This window comes from Elaeis guineensis, chromosome 14 (assembly GCF_000442705.2).
Source record: "Elaeis guineensis isolate ETL-2024a chromosome 14, EG11, whole genome shotgun sequence".
NCBI lineage: Eukaryota > Viridiplantae > Streptophyta > Magnoliopsida > Arecales > Arecaceae > Elaeis > Elaeis guineensis.
In genome coordinates this window covers 49,224,568-49,251,367 of record NC_026006.2, presented here as the reverse complement: position 1 = coordinate 49,251,367, position 26,800 = coordinate 49,224,568, and the positions used below count along the sequence as shown (strand labels likewise).

General features: G+C 42.3%; 1 protein-coding gene across 3 annotated transcripts in view; it reads left to right on the top strand.

Moving 5' to 3' along the window:
* Positions 1–4,340: 4,340 nt before the first annotated feature.
* Positions 4,341–26,800, top strand: part of LOC105057808 (amidase 1) — a 49,303-nt gene continuing 26,843 nt past the window's right edge. Inside the window, exons 1-3 of one of the 3 annotated variants that reach the window (XM_073248352.1) lie at positions 4,341–4,583; positions 4,804–4,956; positions 5,233–5,360. In XM_073248352.1, coding sequence (XP_073104453.1) covers positions 4,465–4,583; positions 4,804–4,956; positions 5,233–5,360 — 400 coding nt within the window. In that variant the 5' untranslated portion in view covers positions 4,341–4,464. The remainder of the gene's footprint in view (positions 4,584–4,803; positions 4,957–5,232; positions 5,361–26,800) is intronic. The other 2 variants (XM_029268311.2, XM_073248351.1) reach the window with 2 other exon arrangements.

The following is a 26,800-nucleotide window of genomic DNA, read 5'->3' as shown; positions in this document are numbered from 1 at the left end:
TGCTGGAGAGAGAGGGAGAAGAGAGAGAGAGACTTGGGAGAAAGAGTTCTTCTATTACTTGGCTTGATCAAACCTATACAAGTACATGTATATATAAACACCGGGTCAAGTGATCCAAACCCAAAACTCCCTTGACCAACTCTATGGGAGATTAGGTTAACCCAAGCCCATGTACACCCATGACTCGACCTAATCTCACCTGTCCTGGGCCCAGACCTGGCCCATAAAGAGTTGGTCCCTTTAAGACCCACATAACCTAGACCTCAAGAACCCGAAAGGCCCACAGCCTTTCAACCTAGGGCCCAACTAGCCCTAGAGCCTCCATGAAGCCCTCATGAATGATGGACCTTGGCCTTAGCCTTGGTCCCCTGGGCCTTGGGCACACCACCTGGATCATAACAATCTCCACCTTGGTGTCCCAAGGCCTCAACCAGCTCCACTCTGTCCTTGCGACTGTAGACCCATTTGCAGCCAATGGGCCTCTTCCCCTGTGGCAACTGCACCAATCGCCATGTCTGGTTCTTGTGGAGAGACTGCATCTCCTCGGACATCGTCTGGACCCACCGCTCTCTGTCCTGTCTTTCAATAGCCTCCTGATATGTATATGGGTCTCCATTCACTGTCACCAGGGCATATGACAGCGTCTCCTCGAAGCCATATCGGTCCGGTTGCCTGATGGTCCTCTTGGGCTTGTGTAGGGCAACATCGATATTAGTCCTCGGTCCAGCTCGCTCCTGCTGGACCTCTCCACCTCGATCATCCGTTCGAGTCCTCTCCACCTATGGAGACACCTTAGGTAGGTTCTCCACCTGAATGTCATATCCTCCCGTAGTACCTGCAAGAGGCAAAATAAAAGAGGTAAGCTGTCCAGCAGCGCCCTGCTGGACCTCCTCCTGCTGCTCCTCCATACCTGCTCACCTCCGTAGGACTGACTCCTCATCAAAAGTCACATCCCGACTAATGATGACCTTCTTTTTCAAGGGATCCCACAGCCTGTATCCCTTGACTCCTCACGGATAGCCTAGAAACACCATCTTGAGTGATCTGGCGTCTAGCTTGCTCCGCTCACCAGCTCCAATGTGCACATAGGCCGTGCACCCAAATACCCGTAGATGGCCCAGTCCAACTGTCCTCCCAGACCACACCTCCTCTGGAAGCCTGCCATCCAACCTGGTATGAGGTGACCGATTGACCAAGTAACCCGCTGCGTCAACTGTGTCAATCCAGAACTCCTTTGGAAGCCCTGCCTACAACCTCATGCATCGTGCCTTTTCCAAAAGTATTCTGTTCATCCTCTTGGCCACCCCATTCTGCTGTGGAGTTTCTCTAACTGAAAAGTGTCTTCTGACCCCACACTCCTCACAGTAATCCTGGAACTCTCTGCTGGTGTACTCCCCACCATTGTCTGACCTCAGACACTTCACACTCCTCCCCTGCTCCTTTTCCACCTCAGCTCTCTAGATCTTGAACTTGGTGAAGACCTCTGACTTCTCTCTCATGAAGTAAATTCAGAGTTTCCTTGAGAAATCATCAATCAGGGTCATGAAGTATCTGACCCCATTCCTAGCTAAAACTGGGGCTAGTCCCCACACATCCGTGTGTACTAACTCCAGAGGGGCTGTACTGATGTTGAACTGAACTCTCCTCTGCTTTCCCATCTGGCAAGGCTCACAGATCTCTCCTGTAGCACCATCCTTTAGATCAAAGATGAGTCTTCTCCTGCTCAACTCCCTCAGCCCCCTGTCACCCATATGGCCTAGGCGGTAATGCCACATCTTGTAAGCCTCCTACTGGTCCTGTGCTGCAGCTGCTGCATCAGACTCTTCGGTCACCACAGATCCCTCCATGCGATAGAGGTTATTGTCCAACCTCCTGCCTCTCATCACTACCATAGCTCCATTGGAGATGTTCAGTACTTCGCTTCTAGCCCTACTGCTGAAGCTGTATCCACTGCGCTCCAAATAGCCTAGTGACACCAGATTCTTTTCCAGCTCCGAGATGTGCTTTACATTTGTCAATATCCTCACAATCCCATCAAACATCCTCACCCTGACTGTCCCTATCCCAGCCCCCTTGCAAGGATGATTGTCGCCTAGAGTCACTGATCCCTCATCTATCTTGGTGTATGTCGCAAACTAAGATCTGTGTGGTGTGTAGTGATGTGAGCACGCAGAGTCTAGTGTCCACTCCTCTGTGTAATGCCTGTGACCATTGATACCACAAGTAGATCATCCTCCACCTGCTGCCTAGCAACTGCACTCACTGATTCTGAGCCACTTCTTTCTCCCTTCTTGCTCTTCCATAGTGGACATTCTCGCTTGAAGTGCCCGAACTCTTTGCACTTGAAGCATTTCACCTCTCTTTTTCCCTTCCTGGACTTGGACCACCCCCTGGACTTGCTTCTGCCTCTGCCTCTACCTGTCCTCTCCCCTACTGCCAAACCCTCCTGGGGAGCCCGATCTCTGGTCAATTTTTTCCTCTGCTCATTAGACCTCAGCACTGAGACCATGTCCTCATACTCCAGAGTCTCTTTGCTGTAGAGCAGTGTAGTCACCAAAGAATCATATGATCCTGGTAGTGAACACAAAAACAACAGGGACTTGTCCTCCTCATCCAGCTTCACCCCGATATTCATCAACTTCGTGCACAACTGGTCGAACCTCTGAATGTGGCCAATCACATTAGATCCCTCCTGCATCCGAAGACTGTACAACCTCTTCTTCAGCATCAGCTTGTTGCACATATTCTTCCCCATATACATGGTGTGCAACTTCAACCAAAGGCCTTTCGGGGTCTTTTCTTCCAGCACCGAATACAACGCCGCATCCGCCAAACATCCTCTGATCACCGAGCATGCTTTCTTCTCCAACGATGCCCACTGTCTATCTGTCATTCCCTCAAGCTTCTCATCCAAAGCCTGATCCAAATCTGCTTGCACCAGAAGATCCTCCACCCGGATTTTCCACATGAAAAAATTCTCCTTGCCATCAAACTTCTCGAAATCGACCTTCATATTGCTGCCCATGACTGGATCCAAGCCAAACAAGCAATATAAAATCAAGAAGTGTAGAATATACCTTGATGGTACCTTGCTGAAAATTTTCAGCACTTGGGATCTTCAACTTCTCGCACTTGGAACCGCTTCCTCACCACCGTAGCTCTGATACCAACTGTTGGAGCACGATCCCGGCTCCTCCCATGGACCTTTGGTGCAGCGGAACCAGCAACGAACAGATCTGGAGACTTCTGGACACGATCCAAGGTCCTTGACGAAATCAGCCTGGTTGCTGTCTTCTTCGTCAGCCTTTCGTTCCAGATGAAGAACACCTCTGAAATCACCTCTAAAAAATTCAAGATCTGATACCCAACCAGATCAGACCTAGACCGAGGTCCTTCAATTTGTAGATCTCAAATCGGGGTGTTCTAGACAGGAAAGAAGGTAGATGGAGACAGATCTCGCAGATCTGTCCTGCTGCAGCCTTTTTTGTAGATCTGTTGATGGAGATCTCACCCGCGCTTCAAACGACCTCAAATCAACTCCAGATCTAAGAGAGACTTGTACCAACCTCTTCTCAAGAGATTCCAGATCTTGGACCTGGTGTTTGGACGACTGCAAGAGAGGGGGGAGAAGAAATGGCTGGCGGCTGCAAGGGGGAAGGGGCTAGCACCTCCCTTCCTTTCTTTCCTTTTATGGACTGGCGGCAAGAAACCCTAGGGTTTCTTGCTCCTGGTGCGTGGAAGATTGCTGGAGAGAGAGGGAGAAGAGAGAGAGAGACTTGGGAGAAAGAGTTCTTCTATTACTTGGCTTGATCAAACCTATACAAGTACATGTATATATAAACACCGGGTCAAGTGACCCAAACCCAAAACTCCCTTGACCAACTCTATGGGAGATTAGGTTAACCCAAGACCATGTACACCCATGACTCAACCTAATCTCACCTATCCTGGGCCCTGACCTGGCCCATAAAGAGTTGGTCCCTTTAAGGCTCACATAACCTAGACCTCAAGAATCCGAAAGGTCCACAGCCTTTCAACCTAGGGCCCAACTAGCCCTAGAGCCTCAATGAAGTCCTCATGAATGATGGACCTTGGCTTTAGCCTTGATCCCCTGGGCCTTGGGCACACCATCTGGATCATAACAGGGTGGCTTCTCCCTCGTCCGCCAGCGCGACCTCTATCCTCCAGCTCGATGGAGAGATGCGCGTGGGGGTCGTTTTTGTACGGACAAAGGCGAGATGACGAGGAATGTGTTTATGGACGGCTGGGAGGGATCATGGTCCCACAAGTGCTATCTTATCATCCATTCTATTTCTTGTTGACGGCAGCAACGGTTTCTTCCGGATAGGAATGATCGTACGGGATCCCAGCGGATAAAGAATGGTAACCAAATAATTTTGTGACCACCAACCAATTTATCAGATATCGCGCTCTGGAACCAGAAATTCACGTACTTGGACGAGGATGGAGGTGAAAGGAGACGATGATTACGGAGCCTTCGTCGAAAGATTTGAACTGCGCCCTCCACCTCACTCTCCTCCTCACCAACCTCTGCAGGGCCTCACCTTCGCCGTCAAAGATATGTGCGCTCCTCTCTCTCTCGGGTCTATCCGATTTTCTGATTTTCTGTACCACCACATTAGAATCTTAATTACATCGTCTTATTCTCTTCTTTTTGTAATAATTACTCTTTATTTGCTAAAGAGCTCAAGTTGGAGTTGTTTCTGATCGTTAGTCTTGTTGCTACGCTGTGGTCTTATCCGAGTATATTCAATTTTGTTCGATGTTATCTTTAATTTGCAGATTTGATATCAGTGGTCGTGTCACGGGCTTTGGCAGTCCTGAGTGGGCAAAGACGCATGGTCCAGCTACATCCACATCTCCTGTTGTTTTGGCAGCTATTGATGCCGGCGCAGTCTGTGTCGGTATAACTGTCATGGATGAGATGGCATACAGGTTATAATTGTTGCTTATAATGCTTTTTCTTGTTCGTCTATAGATGCTCCCATTAGTTGCATGTTTATCTCATAACTTTTGCCACGAGATTAATCTGTTTCCTATCTTTCATGTTGCACCTTCTGTAGGATGGGTACAGTTTAATGTGCCTTTGCTATTCTTCTAGTGAATCTTCTAGGTTGATGTTTTAGTCTTGGGAGGTTTCAGTCACTAATAGATTTTAATGCTTTTGTACCATGAGAAAAAGCATCCAATTTATTATTATATTTTTCATAGCAGTATAGATGGAGAAAACGTGCATCATGGCACACCTAGGAATCCATGCGCTCCCGATCGAGTACCTGGAGGATCATCTAGTGGGTCCGCTGTGGCGGTTGCTGCGAAGCTTGTTGATTTTTCTCTAGGTAGTCTTTTTCTTTTTCCTAAATTTCTTAAAGCTCGATGAATTTCATGTTCTCTATGTAGTTTGTTTCCTCATAATAATCTTTTTGTAAATATCCAATTCTAGTATTATATATTTTTGAGGAGTTATAGCTTCATATATTTTGCAATCAAAATTTATTATGACGTAGAATTTCTTCTTTTCACCATCAAGCATTTGGACCTATCTACATTCTTTCTTTGCTGGAATTATATGGTATTTATCGACAATTGTCTTCCCATTTGTATTAGTTCTTTATGAAGTTTAACATCGAGCATAACACCGCAAAAGTTGACTATGTTAGTCATTAGAGCAGGTGCCTATTATAAACCAAAAAAATGGAAAAAGTACCATATGGGTAGCATGCGAAGAACATAAATAATCTAGACTCATGCAAGATGATGAGAGTGTCTTTGAGGATAGAAAAGTTTCCAAAGAAGATAGGCAAGTCTATAGTAGAACGCTCATTTAGTATTATTGTAGGTTTCAATTTTAAGGTAGAGGTAAGCAAGAAGTAAAATGAGCTATCAAATTCACCTGTGGAAGAACACATAAATGGTTTGCACACCAGAGACACCAGCGAATTGTCTCGCTGCATGTATTGCATGTTGGATCAGGTCAAACAGATGAAGCAACCCATGAAGGGATTAAATTGCTTTTCTGTTTTCATGTCTGAGGATAAGGCATAGACGCTAGATAGCCTTATTTTTTAATTGAGGCATTGCATGATACTCATCTTTGGACTGCAGTGAGATATGACATCCTCCTCCTTGCTAGTCCATGTAAAAAATATCTTGTTCATGCCCAAATTCCACCTCCAGCTCCTTCATTCATGGGGAAGGATCATCAGCATCACGGTCACTTCTTAAAAACATCATGCAAACCCATTCTAATACTGTAGCATGCAAAAGCTGAATTTAATCACAAATCCTAATATTTCATGCCTGAGTATGGGTTGTAATTGTAAACTATCTAAAGAAAGGAAAAAAAAGTAGTCTCACCAAATGCCTTCCTCTATGATGGAGCTGTCTCCCTATCTAATGCATCCTCTCCTGCAATATGTGAGTATCATATGTCCTAGACCGGCACCGTCCGCAAAACTTTATACGGACATTGTCACCTCACAGAATTTTTTACTGATCAAATCCACAGCTGAGTACATTTTCCTCATCATCTGTAAACTTGCGTATCTTCCATATTCTTCACCAATATATTACTGGCTTGTGTTAGTATCAATTATGTAAATTATAGTGCATTAACTTCAATTTTTTTCCTATAAAAAAAAACAGGTCAAGCGTTGGTGATCAAGAATTCACCTTGCTATGATTGTTTTTACAAACAAATTTATGAAGATTTCCATGTATTGTCATTGTTGGAATCTGATGCCTCAAATTCGATCCACAACAGCAAAAATCAAGATACGAAAAAATCCAGCTTAAAGAGCACGTCGTGAAGAGTCCGGAGATGAGAAATAATGGGGCCCATAGCGTGCAGCGCAATAGAGCCCGCAACGCGCAGCCCACGGGCATGCAGGCCTGCGGGACACATGCGGGTCCGCTGCTTAGGCACACACGGATGCCCGTGGCTTAGTGCTGTCGCGGCCCAGGCGCGCGTGGGCGCATGGCCTGTGGTGATTTTCTAGCACGGTCCACTATGGACCGCCTAGTCTATGGTGCGAAATCACGATCCACGGTGCAGTTGTTGGTCCATTTACAGGTCTACAGCCAATTATGCGTGATCAAGCAGCTCAAGATGCTTGCAGGTGCAGTTAGATGGCGGCTTGGTTTTTTGAATTTGATCAAGACTCTGGATTCAACCAGGAGACGGATTTGAGGTCATTAAGAGGCTGAGAGCAGCTGTGAGGCTCTGGGTGTGCGGCCAAGAAGAAAGTGGTAGTGACTAGCATAGCGCATCGTGCAGAGGCAGCAGCAGTGCTAAGGACATCAATAGCAGCGGTTGAGGAGCGGCTTGGCGTGAGCAGCAGGCAAACTAGCCGAGAGTGTCCCTAAATGGCTGTGTGAGTAGTCATGAGACATGATGTGGCGGCTTAGATTATAGAAAGCGTCCAGGGGCGTCGAGGATCCTGACACTGGCAGGCCTGTGAGAGAATCTTCTTGGAGGATTTTATGAGAGCTTTTGTAAGGGTGAGTGCTTCTTGTTAAGAGAGGTTCGTGTATGAGAGTTAAAAGTGGATATTCTCCTCTTGTACTTATTTTCTTTCCCATAGTGAAGCTTGCATACCCTGTGGAGGTAGCATTTAGGCTGATCTACGTACTTGATTGTGTTTTTATTTTATTTCTTCTTTCTTCCTGTTATAACAAGCAGTACCGGATCCTAACCAACAAGTGATATTAGAAGCAGGTGGTACCAGAGTCCAGATTGCAGCGGTGGTGATCAAGATTGAAGAAGATGGAGAAGACATGCGCAATCAAAGTGGAGATCAACTGCAGAGGGTCGATCAATGCTCTCTTGTGCAAAGAGAAGCCATTTATCATTAAGGATGCCAGTAGGAGCCCAGTACGAGGTAGAGCTCTAGGTGGAGGTGGATCGAACATGAGATAGGAGACTCGGAAGGATGATATGCGATGTCACTAGGAGGCTACTCCGAGCAGGTCTCAGGTCATGCAAGATAGAGATGAGATCGAGCGACCTGGCTCGATTCTTATGTTTGTCTATCCATGAGTAGTAGGCATTTGCCTGAGAGCATAGGGATGAGAAGATCCAGAAGTTCTCAAAGTTAGAGGAAGGTTAAAGTCGAATCGAAGTGGAGGTTATTGAAATTTGGTACCTCGAATTCGATCCACAGCAGCAAAAATCCTGATGTGGAGAGGCCCAGCTTGAAGAGCACATCATGAGGAGCCTATTGATGAGAAATAGTGGGGCCCATAGCACTCAGCCCAATGGGGCCCACAGGTGCGTAGGCCAGTGGAATGTGTGCGAGCTAGTGGTCCAGGTGCGCGCTGATGCTTGCGACCTAGCATGAGCGTGCAGCCCAGGCACGTGCAGGCCAGCCGCAGGTGCGACCCAGCATGCACGTGGGCATATGGCCCATGGTGGTTTTCTGGCACGATTCATTGTGGACCACCCGATCTACGGTGCAAAATTGTGGTCCACAATGCAGTTCTTGGTCCATTTAGGGGTCTACAGTCTATTATGCACGATCAAGCGGCTCAGGATGCTCGCTGGCGCAATCAGCCGACGGCTGGATTTTCTAGATTTAGTCAGGACTCTGGATTCGACCAAGAGATGGATTTGAGGTCTTTATGAGGTTGAGAGCAGCTGTGAGGCTCTGGGTGTGCGGCCGAGAAAAGAGCAACAATTAGTAGCACAGCATGCCATGCAGAGGCAGAAACAGTGCTAGGGACAATAACAGCAGTGGTTGAGGAGCGGCTTGACATGAGCAGCAGGCAACTAGCTGAGAGTGTCCCCGAGCGGCTGTGTGAGTGGCCATGAGGTATGATGTAGCGGCTTGAATCACAGAAGCATCCAAGGGCGTCGAGGATCCTGGCACTGGCAAGCCTATGAGAAGGTCTCTTTGGGGCATTTTGTGAGAGCTTTTGTGCAAGTGAGTGCTTCTTATTGAGAGAAGTTTGTGTATGAGAGTTGAAAATGGGTGTTCTCCTCTTGTACTTATTTTTTTTTTATAATGAAGCTTGCATGTCCTGTGGAGGTAGCACTTGGACTAATCCATATACTTGATTATGTTTTTGTTTTATTTTTTTTTTTGCTGCAACGAGCAGTACCGAATCCTAACCAACAAGTGGTATCAGAGCCAGGTGATACCAGAGTCCAGGTTGCAGCAATGGTAATCAAGATTGAAGATGGAGAAAACAAGCGCAACCAAGATGGATCCACCGCGAAGGGTCGATCAATACTCTCTTATGCAAGGAGAAGCCGTCTTTCATTGAGGATGCCAGTAGGAGCCCAGTGCGAGATAGAGCTCCAGGTGGAGGTGGATCGAATGCGAGATGGGAGAGTCGAGAGAATAATACGCGACATCACCAGGAGGCTATCTCGAGCAAGTCTCAGGTCATGCAGGATGGAGATAGGATCGAACAGTCTGGCTCGACTCCCATATTTGCCCATTTATGAATAGCAGACGTTTGTTCTAGGGCATGGGGGCAAGAAGATCCAGAAGCTGTCAAAGTCAGGTGGAAGCTGAAGTCGAGTTGAGGTGGAGATTATTGAGATTTGGTACCTCGAATTCAACCTACAGCAGCGAAAATCCAGATGTGGAGAAGCCCAACTTGAGAGCACATTGTGAGGAGCCTGGAGATGAGGAACAGTGGGGCCCGCAAGCTGGCCCATGGGCGTGCAGGCCTGCGGGATGTGCTCGAACTCCTACGGCCTAGGTGTGCACGGGTGTCTAGCCCATGGTGGTTTTCTGGCATGGTGCACCGTGGACCGCCCGGTCTATGGTGCGAAATTTCAATCCATGGTGCAGTTGTTGGTCCATTTATAGGGTCTATAACCTGTTATGCATGATCAAGCGGCTCAAGATGCTCGCGGGCACGATCAGACGGTGGCTGAATTTTTTGAATTTGATCAGGACTTTGGATTCGATCAAGAGCGGATTTGAGGTCTTTAAGAGGCCAAAAGTAGCTATGAGGCTCTGGGTGTGTGGTCGAGAAAAGAGCAGCAATAAGTAGCACAACACACAGTGCAGAGGCAGCAGCAGTATTAGGGACATCAACAGCAGTGGCTAAGGAGCAGCTTGACGTAAGCAGCAGGCAAACTAGCCGAGAGTATCTCCGAACGGCCGTGTGAGTGGCCGTGAAGCATGTTGTAGCGGCTTGGATCACAGGAAGCATCCGAGGACATCGAGGACCCTGGCACTGACAGGCCTATGAGAAGATCTCCTTGGGGGATTTTGTGAGAACTTTTGTAAGGATTAATGCTTCTTGTTGAGAGAGGTTTGTGTATGAGAGTTGAGAATGAGTGTTCTCCACTTGTACTTATTTTCTTTCTCATAGTGAAGCTTGCAGGCCCCATGGAGGTAGCACTTAGGCTGGTTCAAGTACTTGATTATGTTCTCGTTTTATTTCTTCTTTCTTTCTGCTGCAACGAATGATACCGAATCCAGACCAACAGTCATCTTAATATTTGACAATAGCCATCTAAAATCAACAAGCACGTGCTTCCAAGAATCAATTTTATTTGAATTATAGAAATCATATTCCTTCCTGCAGGTTGCTTGATATGCATCTTCATTGTGTCTCATCAATATAACTATTACAATGTAAAGGACCATACTCAGCATGCATTTGGTTGGGCTTGACTGCAAGTGCATTATGTTAATTATAATAGGAAGCAGTGTGTATTTATTTGTACTTAGACTTACATTCTAATAATGTTAGGATTTGACGCCTCGAGATTCAGCCCACATTGAGCCCACAGCGAGGTTCGCAGCGAAAAACGGAGTCCAACGAGACCAAGATCACCTGAATCGGAGCTCGGATGGAGGAGATAGGAGTTTTTGAAGTCGACACGAGAATCGAGGCGGTGGAGGACCGCCGGCGACCGGCGGCGGGCGGCGGCGGCGCGCGGGACGCGCGTCCCAGGCCCGCGTGGGATGCGGGACCCAGGCCCATGCGGGACCCGCGACCCAGGCCCAAGCCCGCGCGGGACGCGCGACCCAGCGGCCTGCTGGCCCCTTGCCCCGGTCCACCATGGACCGAGTGGTCCACGGAGTGGTCTGTGGACCGCGTGGGCGTTTCCCACGCATTTCTCACGGTCCACGGCACTATTCCGTAGACCGGAGCGCGATCCAACGGCCCAGAGGGCTCCCGATCTTGATCCGACGGTCCAGGGGGGTTTTTGGCTTTGTTTAGGACTCCTAATCACTCTCTAATCAAGTTTCAAACCCGTTTAAGCCTTTAAAAAAGGCCTGTGACGAAACAGAGAGGTTGTGGATTCGAGATTTCTCGTCGCCGTACGAACTAGAGGAGAGAGAGAGGCTAAGGCGCTGTGAGAGAAGGAGCAGGAGGCTCCTGGACAGCGATCGCCAGGCTCTTCAGGGGTTCAGGGGGGGTCTTCAAGAGAGAGAGAGCTTTTGTGAGGGAAACTTCAGGTGAGAGAGAATTGGGTGTACAAGAGTTGAGGGTGAGGTCTCCTCTTGTAAAATTTTCTTTTCATAGTGAAGTTTGCGTGCCCCGTGGAGGCGAGCCCTTTTGTGGCTGATCCACGTATTTTGATTGTTTTTCCTTTTGTTTTGTTTCTTCTTTCTTCCTGCTGCATTGCGTGGTACTAAAAGGATCTTGGGAGGTGGTGTCCTGGCCAGACATCCACCCAACAAGTGGTATCAGAGCAAGGCGGTACAAGGACGCAGATTGCAGTGGTGGTGAGCAAGACTGAAGATGGAGAAAACAGGAACAATCAAGATGGAGATCAACCAGTTTGATGGTAAGAGCAATTTCTCCTTGTGGCAGGCAAGGGTGAAGGACGTACTCATCCAACAGAGGTTGATCGAAGCTCTCTTGTGCGATGAGAAGCCGACCACCATGCAGGTACGGGATTGGAAACGGCTACAGATGCAGGCGGTGAGTACCATCCGCATGTACCTGGCGGATGAGGTGGTGATCCATGTGCTGAGCGAGACTTCCCCGACGGTGCTGTGGTCGAAGCTCGAGGAGTTGTACATGGCGAAGTCTCTCACCAACACTCTTTTCCTCTGGAGACAGTTTTACCAACTGCGGATGACTGAGGGACAGAGCGTGCAGGAGCATTTGAGCCACTTCCAGAAGATCCTCACCGACCTTCTCAGCGTTGGCGAGAACGTTGAGGAGAAGACCAGAGCGCTGGTTTTGCTGGCGTCGCTTTCTTCTTCGTACGAGTCCTTGGTGACTGCTCTTCTAGTGGGGAAGAGCACTATCAAGATGGACGAGGTCACCGCAGCGATACTCCAGAACGAGGTTCTCAGGAGGGAGAACCCAGCTTCGAGCTCAGGTGTCGATAGCTCAGCTTTGGTGGCTTCTGGAGGTGCAGGAGGCGGTAGACGAAGCGACAGGAGATCGCAACGAGGGCGGTCTAAGTCCAGGAGGGACTTGAGCAAAACCAGGTGTTACCGGTGTGAGGAGTTGGGGCATCTAGCCAGAGATTGCCCTCAACTGAAAAATCGGACGGTGGCTGCTGTAGCGACGGCCGGCAGCGATTTAGATGGAGATGTCTTTGAGATATCTGACGAGGTATCTACTTCTTCCCAGCAGTGGATATTAGATTCTGCATGCCCCTATCATGTGTGTTGCAGAGAGGAGCAGTTTGACTCCCTGGAGAACAGTGAGAGCACTGTATATCTGTCGGATGGATCGAGCTGTGCGATCAGAGGCATTGGGACGATCAGCTGGAGAACACATGACGGTGCAGTGAGGAGATTGGGGGAGGTCCGATACATACCCGATTTCAGACGAAATCTTATCTCACTTAGCAGACTGGATTCGAGAGGCTACAGGACGGTAGCTGGTGGAGGAATCCTGAGGGTGCTACGCGGCGATAGGATTGTGCTGGAGGGGAAGAAGGGGAGCAGAGGACATTATTACCTGGCAGGGAGCCCAGTGCGAAGTGGAGCATCGGGAGCCAGGCGGAGCCCAGAGCGAGGTGGAGCTCCAGGAGGCGGATCGGGCACGAGACAGGAGACTCGGGAGGACGAGAGGCGACGTCGCAAGATAAGATTCCTATTGCCGCAGGATGATGCCCCGAGCAGGTCTCAGGTCAGGAGGAGCACAGCATACGATGGAGATGGGATCGAGCAGCCTGGTTCGACTCCCATGTTTGCCCATCCATGATCAGCAGGCGATTGCCCCAGGGCATGGGGGCCAGGAGATCCAGAAGCTCTCGGAGTTTGGAGGAGGCCGAATATCGAGTCGAGGTGGAGATTGTTAGAATTTGATGCCTCAAGATTCAGCCCACATTGAGCCCACAGCGAGGTTCGCGGCGAAAAATGGAGTCCAACGAGACCAAGATCACCTGAATCGGAGCTCGGATGGAGGAGATACGAGTTTTTGAAGTTGGCACGAGAATCGAGACGGTGGAGGACCGCCGGCGACCGGCGGCGGGCGGCAGCGGCGCGGCCGCAGGCGGCAGCGGCGCGGCCGCAGGCGGCGGCGCGCGGGACGCGCGTCCCAGGCCCGTGTGGGATGCGGGACCCAGGCTCGTGCGGGACCCGCGACCCAGGCCCAGGCCCGCGCGGGACGCGCGACCCAGCGGCCTGCTGGCCCCTTTTCCCGGTCCACCGTGGACCGGGTGGTCCACGGAGCGGTCTGTGGACCACGTGGGCGTTTCCCACGCGTTTCTCACGGTCCACGGCACTATTCCGTGGACCGGAGCGCGATCCAACGGCCCAGAGGGCTCCCGGTCTTGATCCGACGGTCCAGGGGGGTTTTTGGCTTTGTTTAGGACTCCTAATCACTCTCTAATCAAGTTTTAAACCCGTTTAAGCCTTTAAAAAGGCCTGTGACGAAACAGAGAGGTTGTGGATTCGGGATTTCTCACCGCCGTACGAACCAGAGGAGAGAGAGAGGCTCAGGCGCTGTGAGAGAAGGAGCAGGAGGCTCCTGGACAGCGGTCGCCAGGCTCTTCAGGGGTTCAGGGGGGGTCTTCAAAAGAGAGAGAGCTTTTGTGAGGGGAACTTCAGGTGAGAGAGAATTGGGTGTACAAGGGTTGAGGGTGAGGTCTCCTCTTGTAAAATTTTCTTTTCATAGTGAAGTTTGCATGCCCCGTGGAGGCGAGCCCTTTTGTGGCTGATCCACGTATTTTGATTGTTTTTCCTTTTGTTTTGTTTCTTCTTTCTTCCTGCTGCATCGCATGGTACTGAAAGGATCTTGGGAGGTGGTGTCCTGACCAGACATCCACCCAACAAATAAGCTTCCCTTGACATAATCCATTTTATGAATGAATCGGGTTATTGGCCATTGCTTTTCTAATTCACCAAAATCAAGTTTCCCATCACATGAAAGACGTTAGTAATAATACTAGAAACATGATGTTCAGCATGATATTTGGATATAAGAACATGGTCCAAAGCCATGTGTTGTCTTGAAAGCATAGAAAATGATATCTTAGTCTCATCATGTCCTGATACTTTTTAAAACTGATTTAGGCTGAAGAAAAATGCGTATATGATGCCTAAGCTAAAGGTAACATAGACTCATAGAGCATCCAATCTACCGTTGAATGGTGCAAGTGATTGCAAGATACTAATCCTCTGTCAGAGCAAGAGTCATGAAATCTTTGCTCTTGTAAAATGTAACGGATGAAAGTGTCTCCAAGCAAGATATAGATTTCATCAGTATAACATCAGTTTGGTGGATCCTTAAATCAACCTTGCCTAAGCATGGACATCTAGGATCACAAAGTATCCTATATATCTTTTCTGATTGTAGTTTAGCATGTGCTTTGAACAAGTTCAAATAATTGATCGTACAAATTGATTTTACACAATTATTCTGCAAATTAACAAAATGAATAATTGCAAAATTTATGACAACTACATTGATACATGTAGCTATGTTTACATATGTAACACAAAATTTAAGTGTTATATACATAGTGTTGGTGCTATCAGAAGGTCATATTATTGATGGTATCATGGGAAGCTTATTTATTGTGGGTAAGCTTTATCTCAAATCTTCTTTTTGATGTAAAACATGTTACTGTATGGCTGCCTATATCAAGTCATATCAAAGGGATACCCATAAGTAAGATCTATTAAACATCAATACATTCTAGCTCACATTATATGTAAGTACACACCCCTCTACTGTATCAATAACCTAACCACATGTTTCCTAGATATGATATGCTATTTGTGGATAACTTCATTCTTAAGGGAGCTTATATAAGATTGTTTGAGTTTATGCCTCTTTAAGGATCACCATAAAGGATTGCATTCTTCAGATCCATTATATTCAAAAGACAACCCTAGATAATTGCAATGGTATCTAACAAGGTTCGTTGCGCTGGTACCGAGGCCAGATTGGTCGGCCTGCAACATGATTCGATATGCTCTCGTGTAATTCCATGCTGGGTCCAAACCAACACAGCAGAGAGGGTGGAGAAAGAATGGGAAAGAAGAAGAGAGATGGGGGAAGGGAAGCAAAGGGAGAGGGAGAAAGGGTCTTCGGAGGCTGCCGCACCATTACCCACATTGCTAGAAAGCCGAAGGAGGGGCTCTGTCCTCTCAATTGAAATAGGAGGTTCGGGCCCGTTTCATTTTTTATTTTGCTTTTATCAAATGAAGTCGTTGCTGACTTCATCGTTTCAATTTTTTTGTGATTTTTATTTTTGTCAATTTTTATTTTTTTGCCAACTTCACCAAACAATCACCAAAAAAAAAAAGAAACAATTGCCGACTTCACCTGATAAAAGTAAAATAAAAAAATACAACCAAGATCAAAGCCCTTGTTTCGATCAAGAGGAGGATGGAGCCCCACCTCTGGCTTTCCAAGAGCATCGACGACAACTCAATGGCCCTCCAGCAACCTTCTCTCTCTCTCCTTCCCTCCCCCTCTCTATCTCATTTTCTCTCTTTACTTCACCTTCTCCCACTCCTTCGTGGTTTCTTGTTTTGATTGGCGGAACCATCTCGATCCGCTGCCTACACAGCTCGATACACCGCAAATCGAGTAGTTTGGAATGATTCCATAATCCTTGGTTTCTTACCTCATGAATGAAGGTTTTAGCATATAAGCATCACAATGTTAGGTTAATTCATGGGCTTATTGAGCCTTGCATTGCTTACTTAAGCCATCGAAGTGAACTTGATTTACTTGTGAACAGAAGGCTGTTTCCCAAGGAAGAGAAGATAATTGAAAAATATATACACCAAATATTTTAAAACTCCCTAACCATGGAAACCTGCAAATTTAGATGGTTGATGGGAATGAATAACTAAAAATGAATATTTTTTTGCTATCTAAACCCATATACATGACTGTGTCAATAATGAGAGGTGACCAGAAAGACCTTGTTTGTGTCAAAGTATTAGTAATATCTATGAAAAGTGCTTTTGTGGATAAGATTAGTGCAACACCCTTTCAAAAAAAGATGTCATTTAACAGGTTACTAAATGTTGAGGTGGGAGACATAACAATGTAGGAGCTTCTATTGTGTTGTCGATTCTCTTCTCCCGAGTGCTTTCACACTATGAGATGGGAACCCCTTCCAACACTTGACTAAAAACTGTGATGGGGCCAACAAAGTTGCATAAGACATGCTGTCCTGTGTATTATGTGGGACCCATCCAATTATGGCCTTTGTGTGATACTCGGCCCTAGATTTTTCACCACATGAATCTTAGGGCAAAAAAAAACAGAGAGTCGGGAGTCTTCTTCTCCATTGAATCCGACTAGGAATCGGACTTCTAAGGCTGCCAGAATCCTGGGAAGTCCTCTATAAATCTCCCCCTCTCTCCAAAGCCATCCATGATGAGTACCATCCTTCCTCTTTTTTTCTTCCTCTTTTCTTCCGTTGAAGCCGCAGCATACCCTCATCGTGCCCGCCTAAAATCCTCATTGGAGACATCACCGGAGCCTGAGGTAAGCCCTAGCCCTTCTTCCTCTTTTTCTTTCCCATCCTTCCATATCATTGCACACAGCCGTCGGCCGTCGGACCAACTGAAAAACCCACAAAGACCGACACCCCATTTTTTCTCTATTTTTGGCCAAATTTCCTTCCTTTTTTTGGCCACCGGCATTATAGCCCTAGGTGTCGCACCCCTGGATCATGACCCCAGACCTCTCTACCATTCTTTCCTAAGGTCATGGCCACTGGTGATCGGCCAATGATCGAAAAAACATGCAAAAGAGGCGGATCTCTTATTTTTTAAATTTTTCTCTTGATTTTTCACTGTACGATCCCACCACCAGTCGCCCCCTACCCTACTGCCATCAGCCATGCATTGTCGGATCTCTAACTGGGCTGCTGCACCTTGCTAGAGCACCAACTACCAACCCTTTTGCTCCCCTATTTGGCCAAGAAAAGAAAAAAGAAAAGAACAAGAAGAGAAAAGAAAAGAAAAAGAAAAAAAAAAAGAAAAAGAGAAAAAAAGAATTCTCTCTCCTCTCTCTACTCCCTCTTTCTCTCTATCCAATCCATGGATCCTAGTATGTATCTAAGGTGATCATTTCAAAGAGACCTGAAATTGCTTTGATATCCATGCAATAGGTCGGATCTCAGTCCGACCCTTGCTAAAAACTCATAGCATCTAATTCTTGACATGATCTCTGATGATCTTGATCATGGATTCTTCTTTTGAGAGATTGAAGATTCTCTCTTCACTTGCTCTGTCTGCTTTCTCTTTCTTCATCCACTTTCTCTCTTTAAGAAGACCTATAGATCCTCTATCGAGTTATATCTATCTCTTTCAGAGACCTGTATTGACCCCGACAAAAAGACCAAAAATCGCTTTAGTACCCGAATAGTCTATTGGACCAATCATCTGGTCAACACCTCACTTTATTATTATTTAATTAATTGAAAGAAGATTGATTATGATTTAATATTTTAAATAGGATTCTTTGATTCATCTAATAAAGTCTAAAGATCTAGGGCGAGCAAGGAAGTGGATCTTATGCTCCTTATTTATTTTTAATTTATCATATTTTCAATGTAAATGATTTGTTACTGATGAAATCATATTTTTTATAAAATAAAAATCAATATATGAGATATGAAAAAGTATGTTTTATTATGACTATTGATTCTACAAATAAGTTTTATGAAAATAACATATTTATTAAGTATAAATTATATTATTTTCCTACCTATGTACATATATATTTAAAAAAAAAAGATATAAAAATTTCAAAAGCTCTTAGATTGCTATGAACGAATCTCTATGAAAAGTTTGATATTCGAAGCTAACATCTATAAAAACCTAGGCCCCGCCAGCAAGTATAAAGTTGGCATATAAAATAAAAATTCTATCAATTAAGAAATATAGCCCTGTCATGGGTATAAAGTCATCTTAACATGAATATCTATGCATAGTATTTTGAAGCATGACATAAATATCTGACAAAAATGATTTACGAATCATGTTTATGAAATACTTATGAATTTATGCATGAATGATTATATTTATGATTTATTTTATAATATACTCAATAAAGTATTTTATTTTTATAATATTTATTATTTTTTAAATATTACATTATCATAGAAAAACTTATGCTTGATCTGGTAAGAAAGCGTAGGTTTTACTTACTGAGCTAGTATAGCTCATACCTCTTAATTTTTTTCTTAATAGAGAAATAAGATTAAGACCAACAAAGGATCCAGACTTGGGGATCTATGGAGCAAGCTTGAAGATTTTGTAGTTGAAACATAATGTGATGGCCCGATCCGACTGATTGAACCCCAACAAATGAAAAAAAGAAACTTAAGATGAAGGAAGTCTTCTTCTCTCCCATTTCTGGCTAAGAGTCGAACTCCTAAGGGCTGCCAAAAACCCTTAGGATCCTCTATAAATCTTCCCCTCCCCCGCCTTAAGTGAGCCACAACGAGCACTGACTTCCTCTTCTTTCCCCTTGGTTTCTCCTGTTGAAGCCATAGATACCCACATCATGCTCGTCGGAAATTGGAGGTGAAGACCCACTGGAACCAAGATAAAAAGCCCTGGCTCTTGTTCCTCTCTTCCTTCCCCTTCTTCCCATGTTTTTTCACATGATTGTTGGCCGTCGAAATCGTTAGAAAATCCGTCAAAAGCAAAGCCCTATTTTTTCCTATTTCGATCGAGTTTTTTTCCCTTTTTCCAACCACCACCTTCATCGCCAACAATGCCGCACCCTCAAGTCGTGACACTCGACCTTTCTCCTATCATTCCCAAAGATCTTGGCCATTGGTAATTAGCCAATGATCGAAAAAATGTAAGAGAAGGGGTGGATCCCCTATTTTTGAAGCTGTATTTCTTTATTTTTATTGGTCGGCCCCTTGTCGTCGGCTATCCCTTACTGTGCCCTTGTCAGTCGCCTATTGCTATGGCCTACTGTCGGTCTTCCAACCAAGAACCATTGCCCCTTCCTTTCCTATTGTTTGGCCAAGAAGAGAAGAAAAGAAAAGAAAAGAAGAAGAGAAGAGAAGAAAAAAAAAGAAAAAAGAGAGAAAGATTTTTTTCTCTCCTTTCTTGTGTCTCTCTCTATCCTCTATCTTTCTCTCTCCACCTGATCTATAGACTCCAGTGCCTATCGTTGTGCTCCCCTACTATGAACCCAAGAAATTTTTTTTAGAAAAGAGGTCCAAAATCGTTTTAATATCCATGTAGTATGTCAATCTCAACCCGACTCTTGCCAGGTGCTTATAGAATCTGGTCACTGTTAACCCCTATTGAGTCATCATAACATGACCCCTAATGATCCAATCATGATTTCTTCTTTTGAGGAATATGAAGATTTTCTCTTCACTTTCTCTCTCTATTTTTTCTCTCTTAAAAGATATGTACCTTATGATAGAGTCTCATCTTCCTACTCCAGGGATCCATGTTGACTGACAAAATGACCTCAAATCGATTTGGTACTCTGATGGTTTATAAATCGATCACCTGATCAATCATCTTCTTTTGTTACTATTTAATTAATTAAAAAAAATTAATTATGATTTGATATTTTAAATAGGATTATCTAATTCTTCTAATGAAATTTAAAGATCTAGGACAAACGAGTTAAGTGGATCTTATACTCCTTATTATTTTTAAATTTTTATATTTTTTATATATATGACTTTTATTGATGAAATCATATTTTTCATAAAATAAGGATCAACATATGTGATATAAAAAAGTATATTTTATTATGACGATTGATTCTTTCCCACCTATTTATATATATGTTTTAACAAATATATATATAAAGTTTTAAAGACTCTTAAATAGCTATGACAGCCTTACGAAAGTGAGGTCAATCAACAAATGGCCCTCTACCAATAGATGTAAACTTGGTAATGAATATGAATTATTATGAAACTTATTGATTATGATGACGGTCCTGTCTTGGATATAAAATGATCTTAGTACAAATATCTGTGAGCCATATTTTGAAACATGACATGAATATTTAACAAGAATGATTTACGAATCATGTTTATGAAATGTTAATAAATTTATGTATGTATGATTATCTTTATGACTTATTTTATTATATATTCAATGAAATATTTTATTTTATATTATTTATTATTTTTTAAATATTGCATTATCATACAAAACTTATGCTTAATCTAATAAGGAAGTGTAAGTTTTATTTTCTGAGCTAGTGTAGCTCATATCTTTTTATTATTTTTTTTACAGAAAAATAAGATTAGGAACGACGAAGGATCCAGGCTTAGAAATCTACGTAGCAAGCTTGAAAATTTTATAGTAGAACTTAGTCTATTGAATGACTATAGATTTGCAGTCAATTATTTATGAATTGTAAGATATGGGTTTGACATTTGGTTTTGGATTTAGATGCTCTGAATCAATATTAGTTTAATTATTTGATGAATAATAGAATTGAATATCTTATTATATTTTATTTATAATAGATTTTAGTTGATTATGATTGATTGGCTTTATGTTATCGAGGACAACATTCCTTGGTAGCATGATCATGTTATATTTTAGATTTAGGGCATGATATTTTATGGTATTAGAGCAATAAGTTTGATCATGAGTAGAACTGAAAGTCCAGCATGGGTAATTAGGTCTCATTTAGCTAGATCATATTTGATTGAATAAGAGTAGATAAGTTTTCTTAGAGTTTCTGTTGCTCATTAACGAAAGCTGATTCATACTAGTATTTCTGATAGATGAAGAGTAGCAACAGGAAGGATGAAGTCATGGTGAACCTTGCCATTAGAAAAAGAGGAGCAAGAAGGACTACGAGGGAAGATGCCAACCAATCGACTGAGTAGGCCTCTAACACACCAGCCACTCAGGCAGATATTACTGGAGTATTTCAAGTGATGGCTCAGCTTATTCAACAGTAACAGTAGATAAAAGTCACTTCTCGATCTACACCATCTTTAAAGCCATATTACTGGAGGTTAAGAAAGCTTAACCCACCACTATCTTAGGATGGACTTGACCCTATAATCATAGAGATATGGATTCGAAAAATGAAAAAGATATTTGATGTACTACAGTATCCTGAAGATGTGAAGGTTAGGCTAGTCATTCTCATACTAAAAGGATACATCGAGTTTTGGTGGACCGCAATAAAAGCTATATCTAGAAAAAATGATGATCAGTTGACATAGGAGGAGTTCAAAAAGATATTTTATGATCAATATTTTTCTGCAACAATAAGATTGATGAAAGAGAATGAGTTCTTGGCTTTAAGGTAAAAAGATGATATGACAATATTTAAGTATGCAAATAAATTCAACAAGTTAGGCCGTTTCTGCCCCCAGCTTAGAGAGTTCAAAAGGAGTAAAACTAATAGATTTGAGCAAGATTTAAGATATAGGATTCGGTCTCGATTGTCTTCTCATCTTTTCAATGATTATAAAGATGTACTAGAATGAGCCTTGAAAGTGGAATCCGAGATGAAAAAATTGGAATAGGAAAGGAAGGATAAGAAGAGATCTAGACTAATAGAAACTTGGAGTGACTAACATAAAAACTTAGAGAACAAAGATTTATAGCTATTGTGATAAGTATCATGCTGGGCCTTGTATTAAGAAGATAGGGGCATGCTATGAGTGCAATCAAGTAGGATATCTAGCATGAGATTGTCTAAGTAAAAAAAAGAATAATTCAAAGTCAACCAAACCAACTGATTAGAAACAACAAAAAAATACACGAATATTCACTTTGACCTAGCAAGATGTCAGTGCAAGCAATCAAGTAGTTACAGATACCATTCTAGTCACCTTATAGATGCTCATGTGCTATTTGATTATGAATTTTTCTCATTCTTTTGTATCTTTCAAGTTTAACTATATATTTGAAGAATTGAATAAGCAACTATATGTTATCTCTTCTTTTAAGAAAAGTTATTCTCATCGATGGCTTGTTTAAGAATTGCCTTATTTTAGTTTAGGAAGTTAGGACTGATGGAAACTGATCTAAAGTATGTTAAAGATGATATGAAGATAAAGTATCCTCATCTATTTAAAAATGAAAGTATGCTAAGTTTCGAGAATGAAATTTTTTTTAAGGGGATAGAATGTGATGGCCCAGTTTGGCCCTTTATTCAATCAGCCCAGCTCCTCAACGAATAGCAAAGAAAAAGAAATTGAGATGAAGGGAGTCTTCTTCTTTCCAGTTTTTGGCTAAGAGTCAGACTCCTAAGGGCTGCCAAAAATCCTTAGAATCCTCTATAAATCACCCCCTCCCCCCTCCTAAGCGAGCCACAATGAGCCCCGGCCTTCCTCTTTTTTTCTCTTGATTTCTCTTGTTGAAGCCACAGATATCTTCATCATGCCCATCGAAAATCGAAAGCGAAGACCCATTGGAACCAAGGTAAAAAGCCCTGCCCCTTCTTCCTCTCTTTCTTCTCCTTCTTCCCATGTCTTTGCGCAAGGCCATCGGTTGTCAGAATCACCAAAAAATCCATCAAAAGTGAAGCCTTATTTTTTTCTATTTTGATCAAGTTTTCTTCCCTTTTTCTAGCCACCACCATCGTCGCCAACGGTGCTGCACCCTCCAGTCGTGACACCCGACCTTTCTACTATTGTTCCCAGAGATCTTGGCTATCAATAATCAGCTAATGATTAAAAAAAATATAAGAGAAGGGGTGGATCCCCTAGTTTTCAAGTTGTATTCCCTTATTTTTGTCGGCTGGCCACTTACCGTCGGCTGTCCCTTGCTCTATCACTATCGTCCGTCTGTTGTCATGACCTGTCGTCGATCTTTCGGCCAAGAACCACTACCCCTTTTTTTCCTATTTGACCAAGAAGAGAAGAGAAGAGAAGAAAAGAAAAGAAGAAGAAGAAGAAGAGAAGAGAAGAAAAAAAGAAAAAGAAAGAGAAGGATTTTTCTCTCTCCTTTCTTATGCCTCTCTCTACCCTCTCTCTTTCTCTCTTCACCTGATCTGTGGGCCCCCAGTGCCTATTTGTTGTGGTCCTCTGCCATGAACCCAAGAAATTCTTTTAGAAAAGAGGTCCAAAATATCTTCAATATCTATGTAGTATGCTAATTCCAACCTGACTCTTGCTAGGTACTCATAGAATCTGATCACTGTTAATCCCTATTGAGTCACCATAATAAGACCCCTGATGATCTCAATCATGGTTTCTTCACTTTCTCTCTCTACTTTCTCTTTCTAGAAAGCAATCATGGTTTCTTCACTTGCTCTCTCTACTTTCTTTCTCTAAAAAGACATGCACCTTATGATAAAGTTCCATCTTTCTACTCTAGGGATCCATGTTGACTCTAACAAAATGATACCGAATTGATTTGTTGCCTGAGTGGTCTATCAGACTAATCACCTGATCAACCACTTTCTTTTATTATTATTTAATTGATTAAAAAAATTAATTATGATTTGATATTTTAAATAAAATTATCCGATTTTTCTAATAAAATTTGAAGATCTAAGACGAACGAGATAAGTAGATCTTATGCTTCTTATTTATTTTTAAATTTTTATATTTTTTATGCATATGATTTTTTGTTGATGAAATCATATTTTTCATCAAATAAGGATCAGTATATGTGATATGAAAAAGCATGTTTTATTATGATCATTGATTTCTTCCCACCTATGTATATATATATATATGTTTTAAGAAAAAGATATAAAGTTTTAAAGACCCTTAGATAGCTATGACAGTCTTATGAAAGTGAGGTCAATCAACAAACAACTCTCTACCAATGGGTATAAAGTTGATAATGAATGCAAATTATAAAATTTGTTGGTTATAATGACAGCCCTATCTTGGGTATAAAGTAACCTTATCACAAATATCCGTGAGTAATGTTTTGAAATATGACACGAATACCTGATAAGAATAATTTATGAATCATGTTTATGAAATGTTCATGAATTTATGCATGCATTATTATCTTTATGACTTGTTTTATTATATGTTCTATGAAATATTTTATTTTATATCATTTGTTATTTTTTAAATATTATATTATCATGAAAAAACTTATACTTGATCCAATAAGGAAGCATAGGTTTTACCTAGTGAGCTACTGTAGCTCTTATCTTTTTATTTTCTTTCTTCTTTATAGAGAAATAGGATTAAGAACGACGAAGGATCCAAGCTTGGGGATTTGCATAGCAAGCTTCAAAATTTTGTAACTGAACTTAGTCTATTGAATGACCATGGATTTGTAGTCAATTATTTATGAATTGTAAAACATAGTTTTGACATTTGGTTTCGGATTTAGATGCTCTGAACTAATATTAGTTTAATTATTTGATGAATAATAAAATTAAATCTCTTATTATATTTTATTTGTAATGAATTTTAGTTGATTATGATTGATTAGCTTCATGTTATCGAGGCTAGCATCTTACGGTAGCATGGCAGTGTAATGTCTTGAATTTGGGACGTGACACAGTTTATTTGATTATCATAGACTTGTAGTTAACTATTTATAAATTTTGAGACATGTATTTGGTATTTGATTTTGGATTTAGATGCACTGAACCAGTTTTGGTTTAATTAATAATTTGAATTGAACCTTTTTATTACTTTTATTTATAATGTATCTGTTATTTTATTTAAGAAAATGAATGTTAGCTTCGTGTTATCTTGGGTTGCTCCCCTTGATAGCATAGCCATGTTATGTACTAGATTTGGGGTGTGACACTTTGCACCAATCACGGATGGCCATGATTGAAAGATTGGACCTCCCTAATCCATGTTTAGACTCGAGAATATTTGAGCATGATAAGGAAAACCACTACAATTATATGTGCAATCAATGCAAAATGCACTTAATATGTTCAGGGGAAAGCTTAACTCGTTTCAAAGTGATGATGTGAATGAAAAAGCATGTAAATGACATGAAGTTTGCAATAAATTAGAGTGCAGCAGAGCCACTTATTAAGAAGCAACTATGTCAAATATTAATAGGGCACGTAATTTTTGAGATCAATATTATTAAGCATGAACACTTTAAGAATGTAAGCACAACAGGGGTTCTGAGATAAAGAACACCCAAAAATTGATGATATTTATACCATTTTACATGTTTTTTGGAGGAAGCATTTAATAAGGGAAAATTATTTAGGAGAAAATATATTAACAGTCATGGTTAAAAAGAATCCATGAGCAATACAAGACCAAAAATTTTCATCTTCTAAACTTTTTACTAATAATGCTTGTTGTCAGGCAGATGCAAGAGATGCCAGTTAGTTTGCTCATTTAATACGTACCTCTTGATTTACTGGGAATCCTCATTGTTGAATTACGCATAGTAATACGTAATACTGTGAAAGTGGAGATGGAAGCCCCACTAATGCCATCTGCCCCCAAAAGCATTCACATTTGACTTGGTTAAAAAACCAGAAAACTATAGTTTATCACATGAAATATAGTTGCTGAAGTGCCTTGCCAACAAGCGACCTGTGTAGCTTGATAAAGTAGAGGAGACAGTATCCAGAAACCCGATCAGAAGAAAAGTAACATGCAGTTGATAACCTGAGTTTTAATAAGGATACCAAGGAGTTGTTTGACTGACTATCAACTTGTTGTTAGATTATTAACAATGTTCACGTTAATTGCTTTTCCTTATTATACTTTTCCCTTTAAAATAAAACATTTGATGTAATTAAATAAGTATCACACATAGTTATGCTTATACTATTAAAACCAAAAAAAAATCTTCGAGTTGCATTATGAGCAAAATTTAGTATTTTATTTTTTCCTTTTATTTTCTGAAATTGTGAGCTTCAATGGCAGTATAACTTCTGGAACTTATTAAGGTGTCTCTTTTATATCAATAAAATTAGCAAAAGAAGAAAAGTTTCATTATATGTATTATTATGTAAAAGTAAAACCTTTAGAATTTGATTTGACTGCATATTTAAGAAAAAACAGACACTTAGTTTTGTCATGAACGTCTCATTTAGCAGTATCCTTAAGTACATATTATCATCCTTTAGAGAATACATGTTGCTGGGCTTCCTCACTAAATGAACTAATAAATGTAATAGCTCAAAATAAGATTTATTTATGGAATGAACTCAAGTACAAAAAACTTACTTCAAACAAAAACCACATGCCCCTATTTATAGAAAATGGAGAGATATAACTTTTCACAAGAATCATTTATTAAGAGACACATCCCTATAAAGAAACATCCTATTTCACAAAAGACACATCCCTACTCTAAAAGATACAACTTTGAGAGAGAGACACATCCCTAATCCAAAAGACAACCTTTCAAAAGAGACATAACCTTTCAACCAAATAGAAAAAATAACAATAAACAAGCTTATAATCTAACATTCCCCCTTAAGCTTGTTTTGTGTACAAATACCTACATCTTCT